General features: G+C 41.9%; 1 protein-coding gene across 3 annotated transcripts; it reads right to left on the minus strand.

Annotated features, from left to right (window-relative positions):
* Positions 1 to 4,827: 4,827 nt before the first annotated feature.
* On the minus strand, positions 4,828 to 9,217 carry LOC139159920 (zinc finger protein 84-like). Of its 3 annotated transcripts, none has more exons than XM_070737379.1 (3): positions 9,138 to 9,217; positions 8,568 to 8,670; positions 4,828 to 7,990 (listed from the first exon to the last, which is right to left on the minus strand). In XM_070737379.1, exon 3 carries the CDS (start codon positions 7,442 to 7,444, stop codon positions 5,993 to 5,995), a length of 1,452 nt encoding a protein of 483 aa, XP_070593480.1. In that variant the 5' UTR covers positions 7,445 to 7,990; positions 8,568 to 8,670; positions 9,138 to 9,217; the 3' UTR covers positions 4,828 to 5,992. The 3 variants fall into 3 exon arrangements, with proteins under 3 accessions (XP_070593480.1, XP_070593479.1, XP_070593478.1); XM_070737378.1 differs by having other exon boundaries at positions 8,568 to 8,675; XM_070737377.1 differs by having other exon boundaries at positions 8,568 to 8,722.
* Positions 9,218 to 10,824: the final 1,607 nt, after the last annotated feature.

The following is a 10,824-nucleotide window of genomic DNA, read 5'->3' on the forward strand; positions in this document are numbered from 1 at the left end:
GGCGGGGTAAAACAGGCTCGTCCCGTTTCTACCTATCAAGGCATTTGCAGGACGTTTTCACGGATTAGATGCCATCCAATGACTTTCGATTTCTAGCAACCCGCCTTTGCAATCGAGCCAAGAAAATAATGAAACGCGACACTACTTAACATGTGAATATTAGCTACATGCTGAGCTCTAAACGATCATGACGTTCTTACAGAATTGCAGAAGGCATTCAGAATTGCCAGAAGAGTTGGAAGGGACAATTCTCCCATTTGAAGAGCCTAGACTATTCAATTATTTAATTTATTTGTTTATTTATAAGTAGGTATTGGTGGTATACAAAGATATAATAATATTTGTATACATTATACTAGTAAAAGCGAACCATTAGAACAAGAGACAGAAAGCACTCTGGTATGGTGCACTCTTTCTATCTATCTTTCTATCTATCTATCTATCTATCTATCTATCTATCTATCTATCTATTTTTATTTATTTATTTATTTATTTATTTTGTTTTGCCCAATACACAATAATATACAATAATAATAAAGGATATATATGAGTAGAATGTATCAAAGAGAGTATAAAAGAGAAATATAGGAGTAAAATATAACTAGAGAGAATAGCAGAAAATACGAGACTAGATGTTCAATCCTGGGCCTAGAACTAAGACACCTTAAACAAGATCATATGCTGCAATGTCCTGCCTGTCGGCGACTACTTCAGCTTCAACCACAACAACACAAGAGCAATAGGTTTAAACTTAATTATTAACCGCTCCAAACTTGACTGTAAAAAACATGACTTCAGTAACCGAGTTGTCGAAGCATGGAACTCATTACCGGACTCCATAGTGTCATCCTCAAAACCCCAACATTTTACCCTTTGATTATCCACGGTTGACCTATCTTTTTCTTTTATGTACACTGAGAGCATATGCACCAACACAAATTCCTTGTGTGCCCAATCACATTTGGCCAACAAAAATTATATTCCTATTCTATTCTATAACTCAAAATTAGAGGGGGGATAAACAATGGAAGGCAAGTCTCCCAGTTCTGGAGACAAACCATTCTACTGAGTAATTGTTCAGACTTCAAATTCTTGGTTTAGACAACTTACAACTCTATCGTCTACGTTCCGACTTAATTATAGTTCATAAAATCATATACCAAAATGTCCTACCTGTTAACGACTACTTCACCTTCAACCGCAAGAACACACGAGCACAAAATCGATTTAAACTAAATGTCAACCACTCCAAACTTGACTGCAAAAAATTCGACTTCAGCAACAGAGTAATCAACGCCTGAAATGCACTACCTGATTCTGTGGTTTTTACTCCTAACCCCAAAACCTTTAACCTTAGACTATCTACAACTGATCTCTCCTCCTTTCTAAGAGGTCTGTAAGGGGCGTGCATAAGCGCACCACTGTGCCTACCGTCTCGGTCCTATTGTCTACTTTTTATCGTTACTTATCTAATGTTTTATATGTACAAATTATCACCCTATAATTGTTTGACAGACAAATAAATAAATAAAATACCCACAGGAAGTTTCTCCTCAATTCTAGGTTGGATCCTTTTCTGATATGTCTTCTGTCCTATTCTCAGGAGCTCTGAATAGGCTGCCATCCCCCACCCTTCGCTTTGTTTGTGTGTTTGTGTGTGTCAGCCCAGCTCAGTTGTGGTTGTATGTCAAGGATTACCTGTAATATCTGTTGGAAGAAATATCCTTCTGGGTTCAGTTCCAAGTGAGGAAAGAGACGCTGAGTTCATGGTAGTTGCTTGGAAAGAACGTTTAATGATGGACAGAATCACATACCTTGAAAACGTTGAGTAAAGAAAAAAAAATAGGGGAAGCGATGTGGAGTGCGCCTGAATTTTATACCCTCTCTGGGCTTTTGAATTTGAGCTTGTATTCTGATTTATTTTATTTTTATTTATTTATTTTGTTCAATACACAATAATACACAATGAAGGTAATAGAGGACACCTTCGAGGAAATAGAATTAGAGAAAGAATAGCTGAGAGAGTATAGGATAAAATGATCGATGAGAGAATAGAAGAAAGATATAGGGAAAGAAGAGAAGATATATGAGGTATAGGAGAGACAATAGGACAGGGGTCGGAAGGCATTCTAGTGCACTTATGCACGCCCCTTACTGACCTCTTAGGAATCTGGAGAGGTCAACCGTGGACAGTCTAAGGGTAAAATGTTGGGGATTAGGGGATAGTCCAGTAATGAGTTCCACGCTTCAACAACTCTATTATTAAAGTCGTATTTTTTACAGTTGTCAGGTTGTCAGGCTCCCATTGGGCCATGTAGGGAGATTTGTGTAGTCTATCCTGAGTCCCATGCTTGGTTGAGCATTGCCGTGTGATGTAATCTTCCCAGCTACTATGTGCTGAGCTCTGTTACTAGATGAGTAGAGGACTAATCCTATCTTTGTTGGATCTTGGGTGATCCAACTGCCTTCTACCGCACGAATCCCAGCAGCCAATAAGGTCACACAGAGTTGGCCTACTCCGGGTCCCGTCGTTTGGCGGGCCCCAAGGGAAGAACCTTCTCTGTGGCGGCCCCGGCCCTCTGGAATCAATTTCCCCCAGAGATTAGAACGGCCCCCACCCTCCTTGTCTTTTGCAAGTTACTTAAGACCCACCTATATCGCCAGGAATGGGGGAACTAAGACATCTCCCCAGGCTTATTATATTTCATGTTTGATGTGTATGTGCTGTATGGTTTTTAATTGTTGAGGTTTTTATATATTTTATTATTAGATTTGTTCCATTGTTACACTGTTTTTATTACTGCTGTGAACTGCCCCGAGTCTTCGGAGAGGGGCTGCATACAAATCTAATAAATTGGATTGAATTGAATTCCCTATGGATAGAGCAGAGGTGGGTTCTTTCTGGTTGTAGCGACCTGCTGGTGAGGTTGTTCTGGTTTCAGGCTAATTCAGGTAATAAATCATTGCTCAATGCATCTCTTTGTAAAAACACAATATCTTCTTCTTTATTTCTCTTTGTCTTCTCATCCATCCACCAACTTTGCACGCAGTGCTTTCTTTTCTCATCTCTATCTTTACTACCAAATTATATTGATAGTAACAAAAACATTACACAAGTCATTCTAAAATTTATGGGCTGATCAGTGCTAGCCACCTGTATCCACAAATCCATCCAATGGCCCGGCCAAGGTTGAATCCCAGGCACACTGAAAATAATGGCTTTTTCCAGCACATAGCCATGTGGCCCTGGGATGCGGGTCCCGGCCTTTTTCATCAACATTAGGTTCAGAGATATTCAAAGGGTATGGAGGAGGCTGTGAGGCCTAGTGGGGTGGGAGTCAGGCCTAAGTACTGTGGGGACACAGCAGGAGAGGATAAAGCCTTTGGGGAATCTGTGTCTGTGTGGGAAAGACTTGTGGAGACCTTGGGAAGGACTAATCCTATCTTTGTTGGCTCTTGGGTGAAAGCATTTCCCTATGGATAGACCACGCTTGTGGAGATCTTGGGGAGGAGAGAAATACCTATAAGGATCCTGTGGAAGAGGGCAAGGCTTGGAGCAGGGGTCCCCAAACTTTTTACACGGGGCCAGTTCACTGTCCCTCAGACTGTTGGAGGGCTGGACTATAAAAAAACCTATGAACAAATCTCCTTCTCTCTCTCCCTGTTTCTCTCTCTTGCTTTCTGTCTCCCTCTCTCTCTCTCTCTGTTGCTTTATTTCTATCTCTTTCTATTTCCCCCTATTCCTCTCTCTCTCCCTCTTATTCTCTCTCTTGCCTTCTCTCTCCCTCCCTCCCTCTTGCTTTATTTCTCTCTCCTTCTTTCTATTTCCCTCTTCCTCTCTCTCCCTCTTTCTCCTTCTCTCTCTCCGTTTCTCTCTTGCTCTCTCCCTCTCTCACTTTCTCTCCCTCCCTCTTTCTCTCTCTCTTGCTTTCTCTCTCCCACCCTCCCTTGCTTTATTTCTCTTTCTATCTCCCACTCTCCCTCTTCCTCTCTCTCCTTTCTCTCCATTTCTCTCTTGCTTTCTCTCCCTCTCTTTTTCTCTCTCACTTTCTCTCTCTCTTGCTTTCTCTCTCCCTCCCTCTCTTGCTTTATTTCTCACTCTCTCTCTCTCTTGCTTTTTCTCTCACTCTTTTCTCTCTCTTGCTTTCTCTCTCCCTCTCTCTTGCTTTATTTCTCTCACTCACTCTCTCTCTCTCGCTTTATTTCTCTCTTTCACACACTCTCTCCCTTTCTCTCCCTCCCTCTCCACAGCAAACTTCCCCTCCCCCCCGAATCCTTGCCCAAATGCAAACTTCCCAGTGCAAAAACTTTGAAGAGGGAAAGAAGCAGCACGGGAGGAACCAAGATGCTGGAAAGCAGGGAGGGCGAAGTTTCCCGTCCACTCAGTGCGGTCCTGCTGCTGAGCTTCTGGTGGCCGCGAGGAGAGGTGGAGAGCAAAGCAGCAGGGAGGAAAGTGGAGCTGCAATTGGCCCCTTTCTTTCCCGCCTTTAGGGAGAGGAACTTTTGCTCCCTATGGCAGAGCACCAACAGTTTCTCTCACTAAAGGCGGGAAAGAAAGGGGCCAATTGCAGGTTCGCTTTCCTCCCTGCTGCTTTGCTCTCCACCTCTCCTCGCGGCCACCAGAAGCTCAGCAGCAAGACCGCACGCACTGAGTGGACGGGAGACTCGATCAGAAAAATCTTGTGCACTGCCGCGGGCCGGATAAATGGTCTCAGTGGGCAGTATCTGGCCCGCGGGCCATAGTTTGGGGACCTCTGGCTTGGAGGGATGCTATGGAGATGGAAGATCTTGATAACAAACAAACAAAAACAAAAACCAGACAGTTCACCTCCATCAAATTAATATTTTTCAGTGAATGATCAAAGATCAAATTTAAGCCTTATCTAAACTCATCAATCTTTGCCTTAAAAAAACCCCATATAGTATTCCTTTATCAAAGAAATATTTTCTCTTGTTTTTCTTCATTCATAGATCTACTTCTGAGATAATGTATCTTTCAGTAAAATGAATCAGGCTCCAACTTAAATAATCCATTTCTCACCTAAACTTCCAATGACAGATCAAAAATGAAATTTATACCTTCTCTAAAGTCATCAACTTTTCCCTAATATGGACCATTTTTTACTTTTTCTCCTGTGTGTACACCTGTATTACTTATAAGTCATTTGTATGGTTTCTCTCCTGTAGGTATCATCTGGTGGACCACCAGGAGAAAACGGTGACTGAACCTTTTGCCACAATCAGGACATTCAAAGGGTTTCTCTCCTGTTCTTGTACTATATCACTACACACAGAGAGACTGCAACATTCTGCACAATCTGGACATTCATATGGCTTTTCTCCTATATGAGATATCTGGTATTTCACCAGGTCAGAACAGTAAGTGAAACTTTTCCCACACTCTGGACACTTATATAGCTTTACTCCTGTATATTCTTGTGTTTCCATAGATCAGAATTCCAACTGAAACTTTTTCCACAATATGGACATTTGTATCATTTCTCCCATATGAGTCATCTGGCGGACCTCCAAGTTTGACCTATGACAGAAACATTTCCAACAATCAGGACATTCAAAGGGTTTCTCTCCTGTGTGAGTCCTCTGGTGTTCCAACAGTTGAGAATTCTGATTGAAACTTTTCCCAAAATCAGGACATTCAAAAGGTTTCTCTCCTTTGTGAGTCCTCTGGTGTTTCACCAGGCTTGAATTGCGACTGAAACCTTTCCCACAATCAGGACACTTAAAGGGTTTCTCTCCAGTGTGAGTCCTCTGATGTTTCACCAGGCTTGAATTCATACTGAAACCTTTCCCACAATCAGGACATTCAAAAGTTTTCTCTCCTTTGTGAGTCCTCTGGTGTCTAACCAAATGGGAATTAAAATTGAAACATTTCCCACAATCAGGACACTTAAAGGGTTTTTCTCCTGTGTGAGTCCTCTGGTGATTCAGCAGCCTTGAATTGAAACTGAAACTTTTCCCACAATCAGGACATTCAAATGGTTTCTCCTGTGTGAGTCCTCTGGTGTTCCAACAGTTGAGAATTCTGATTGAAACTTTTCCCACAATCAGGACATTCAAAAGATTTCTCTCCTTTGTGAGTCCTCTGGTGTCTATCCAAATTGGAATTAGAATTGAAACCTTTCCCACAATCAGGACACTTAAAGGGTTTTTCTCCTGTGTGAATCCTCTGGTGATCCAACAGGTGGGAATTTGCAGTGAAACTTTTCCCACAATCAGGACATTCAAAAGGTTTCTCTCCTGTGTGAGTCCTCTGATGAATCACCAGGCTTGAATTCTTACTGAAACTTTTCCCACAATCAGGACATTCAAAAGGTTTCTCTCCTGTGTGAGTCCTCTGATGAACCACCAGGCTTGAATTGAAACTGAAACCTTTCCCACAGTCAGGACATTCAAAAAGTTTCTCTCCTGTGTGTGTCCTCTGATGAACCACCAGTCTTGAATTCAAACTGAAACCTTTCCCACAATCAAGACATTCAAAGGGTTTCTCTCCTGTGTGAATCCTCCGGTGTATCACCAGGCTTGAATTGAAACTGAAACTTTTCCCACAATCAGGACATTCAAATGGTTTCTCTCCAGTGTGAGTCCTCTGGTGTTCCAACAGGTAGGAATTCTGATTGAAACTTTTCCCACAATCAGGACATTCAAAAGGTTTCTCTACATTGTGAGTCCTCTGGTGTCTAACCAAATTGGAATTCAAATTGAAACATTTCCCACAATCAGGACACTTAAAGGGTTTTTCTCCTGTGTGAATCCTCTGGTGATCCAACAGGTGGGAATTTGCAGTGAAACTTTTCCCACAATCAGGACATTCAAAAGGTTTCTCTCCTGTGTGAGTCCTCTGATGAATCACCAGGCTTGAATTCTTACTGAAACTTTTCCCACAATCAGGACATTCAAAAGGTTTCTCTCCTGTGTGAGTCCTCTGATGAACCACCAGGCTTGAATTGAAACTGAAACCTTTCCCACAGTCAGGACATTCAAAAAGTTTCTCTCCTGTGTGTGTCCTCTGATGAACCACCAGTCTTGAATTCAAACTGAAACCTTTCCCACAATCAAGACATTCAAAGGGTTTCTCTCCTGTGTGAATCCTCCGGTGTATCACCAGGCTTGAATTGAAACTGAAACTTTTCCCACAATCAAGACATTCAAAGGGTTTCTCTCCAGTGTGAGTCCTCTGGTGATCCAACAGGTGGGAATTTGCAGTGAAACCTTTCCCACAATCAGGACATTCAAATGGTTTCTCTCCTGTGTGAGTCCTCCGGTGTCTAAGCAAATTGCAATTCAAATTGAAACATTTCCCACAATCAAGACATTCAAAGGGTTTCTCTCCTGTGTGAGTCCTCTGGTGTATCACCAGGTGGGAATTTTTAATGAAACGTTTCCCACAATCAGGACAGTTATATGATTTCTTTACTTTGTACATCCTCTAGTGTACCATCAGGTTGGAATTCTGACTGAAATTTTGCCACAATCAGCTGTCTGCCCCTCTGATGCTTGAAATACGTGTGATCTTTTGGTGCATGGAGCTTTGATTCAAACTATTGTTTTATTCCGCAGAGAGAAAGGCCTGCATTACTGTTTACAGACCTGCATTAGAGTCTACCTCCAATTGTCTTTCTCCTACCCACTCACTTCTAGATATTTTTCTCTTTTTCTGAATCAAAAAATATTATCTCCTTTGAATTTTTCATATAATCTATTGTCGAGTTCTGCACACAATACTTTTTCCAATTTGAAATCTCTTCTTGATTTTCTCCCCTTTGTCTCTCAACAGCTGGAAAACTGTGGGCTTTTCTGAAGGCTCAATTTGCTTTCAATTTCAAAGTGGCTGATTATTCTCAGCCCTCCAATGATTCAGCAGGCTTGAGTTAAATCTGAAAGTTTTCCCACATTGAGGACATTGCTTTCATTTTCAAAGTTGCTGGTTATCCTCAGTTGTCCCGAGTGCTCTTATTGGTATTCTCTTCATCTGTAAGGTTGAAAACAAAAGTGCAAGTTTAAAATTGTTTCTTTAGAAAATGGTTGCAGAAGATGTGAAAAAAGCGTACATTACAATCAAACATGCCACATTGCTGAAATAGCTTCTAATGTTAATTATGATTCATTTGATACACTGCAGATTTCTGAGATCCAAATTCAAATATACATTCAATCAGGAAATAAACTTGTTGACTTGGGTCAATAACAAATTCTTCATACTGTAATTATTGGGTAGAATCTCTGAAATTCAGATAAATGTTTTACCAACGTTTTACATCAGGGTGAAATGGTAATGGCTGAGCCCAGTTCGGGCATACCGGTAATGGCACTGCCAGTGATTCTGAGAACTGGTAGCGGCAGCAGCATCATTCTCTGCCCACCCACCTGCACATTGCCATTTTCTTGTTTTTAACCCTCTGGATATGTGCATGCGCAGAGGGTGAAAATGAGGGTTTCTTGCGTTCGCTGGCTGGGGAATTCTGGGAGTTGAAGTCAAAATATCTTCAAGTTGCCAAGGTTGGGAAACACTGGATTAGAGGGTCAGCTCTACTGGACTTAATACTTACCAACAAGAAGGTTCGTTTCAAGAGAAGAAATGAAAGAGCAACAACCATGACTGGGGGCTTGAGGCGAAAACATATGAAGAGCAGTTGTAGGAATTGGGTAGGTCTAGTCTGGTGAAAAGAAGGATTAGAAGTGACATCGTCCAATACTTGAGGTCCTGCCACAAGGAAGAGAAGGTTAAGAGATTACCTTCCAAAGTACCACAAGGCAAGACAACACCTAATGGATGGAAGCCAGTGAAGGAGAGAAGCATTCTAGGAACAAGAGGAAATTTCCTGACAGCGAACAGTGGAAGGGCTTGGCTTCCCAAGCAGTGGGTGCTCCACAATGGAGGCTTTTAATAATAATAATACTGTATAATAATAAGATACTTTGACGAACATACTAGACAGCCATTTGTCTGAAACGCTCTAAGTTCCCACGCTGGAGGAGGCGGTTGGACTACAGGACCGCCAAGCTCACATCCAACTGTGTTTTCCTATATTCTGGTTGCTTCTCTGCTTCCTCGCTGCGGAGGAAACCAAGCCGCCTTTCTTGCTCCCAGCCTCTCCTCCCACCCGTCCTCAACTCACCCACCAGCTGCTGCTGCGACTCTCTGAAGAGCGCAGAAGATACTCGGCGGACCACCTTCCTCCCGTGAGCGACCCGCTACAATGATCAGGCCATTCTATCTCCTCCTTTCTAGCAATGCAGTACTTGATGGTTTTAACCCCTTAAAAAAGCTCAACGCCAGAGGCCTCTGCTTACTGTAGCGACGGCTTTCTAAGCGCCCGTGTTGCCCGTCTGACGCCATCTCCCGACAGGAGGAGGTAAAACAGGCTCGTCCCGTCTCTACCTATTAAGGCATTTGCAAGACGTTTTCACAGATTACATGCCATCAGCTCACTTTGAGCAACCCACCTTTGCAATGCATCAAAGTGAAATAGTGAAACTTGGCGAGATTAGCTACATGCCGAGCCCTGAACGTTCGGGAAGTTCTTACAGAATAAACCAATTCTCCAATCAGAGGAGCCTATACTATTCCGGATACATGGTTCTCCAGTCTCCTCTTAAAAATCTCCTCCGATGCAGCACCCACAACTTCTGGAGGAAGGACATTCCACTGAATAAATATAATATAAACTTAAATATAACAGTGGCACTTGTATCCTAAGATTTTTATTTATATTGTTTCTTCGTTGCTTATTTGACCCCTATGACAATCATTAAGTGTTGTACCACCATTGACAAATGTATCTTTTTCTTTTATGTACACTGAGAGCATATGCACCAACACAAATTCCTTGTGTGCCCAATCACACTTGGCCAACAAAAATTATATTCCTATTCTATTCTATAACTCAAAATTAGAGGTGGGATAAACAATGGAAGGCAAGTCTCCCACTTCTGGAGACAAACCATTCTACTGAGTAATTTTTCAGACTTCAAATTCTTGGTTTAGACAACTTACAACTCCATCGTCTACGTTCCGACTTAATTATAGTTCATAAAATCATATACCAAAATGTCCTACCTGTTAACGACTACTTCACCTTCAACCGCAACAACACACGAGCACAAAATCGATTTAAACTAAATGTCAACCACTCCAAACTTGACTGCAAAAAATTCGACTTCAGCAACAGAGTAATCAACACCTGAAACGCACTACCTGATTCTGGGGTTTCTACTCCTAACCCCAAAACCTTTAACCTTAGACTATCTACAACTGATCTCTCCTCCTTTCTAAGAGGTCTGTAAGGAGCGTGCATAAGCGCACCACTGTGCCTACCGTCCCTGTCCTATTGTCTACTTTTTATCGTTACTTATCTAATGTTTTATATGTACAAATTATCACCCTATAATTGTTTGACAGATATATAAATAAATAAAATAAATAAAGTACCCACAGTGAGTTTCTCCTCAATTCTAGGTTGGATCCTTTTCTGATATGTCTTCTTGTCCTATTCTCAGGAGCTCTGAAGAATAGGCTGCCATCCCCCACCCTTCGTTTTGTTTGTGTGTTTGTGTGTGTCAGCCCAGCTCAGTTGTGGTTGTCTGTCAAGGATTACCTGTAATATCTGTTGGAAGAAATATCCTTCTGGGTTCAGTTCCGAGTGAGGAAAGAGACGCTGAGTTCATGGTAGTTGCTTGGAAAGAAAGTTTAATGATGGACAGAATCACATACCTTGAAAACGTTGAGTAAAGAAAAAAAAACAGGGGAAGTGATGTGGAGTGGGGCTGAATTTTATACCCTCTCTGGGCTTTTGAATTTGAGCT

This window comes from Erythrolamprus reginae, chromosome 2, assembly GCF_031021105.1.
Source record: "Erythrolamprus reginae isolate rEryReg1 chromosome 2, rEryReg1.hap1, whole genome shotgun sequence".
Lineage (NCBI taxonomy): Eukaryota > Metazoa > Chordata > Lepidosauria > Squamata > Dipsadidae > Erythrolamprus > Erythrolamprus reginae.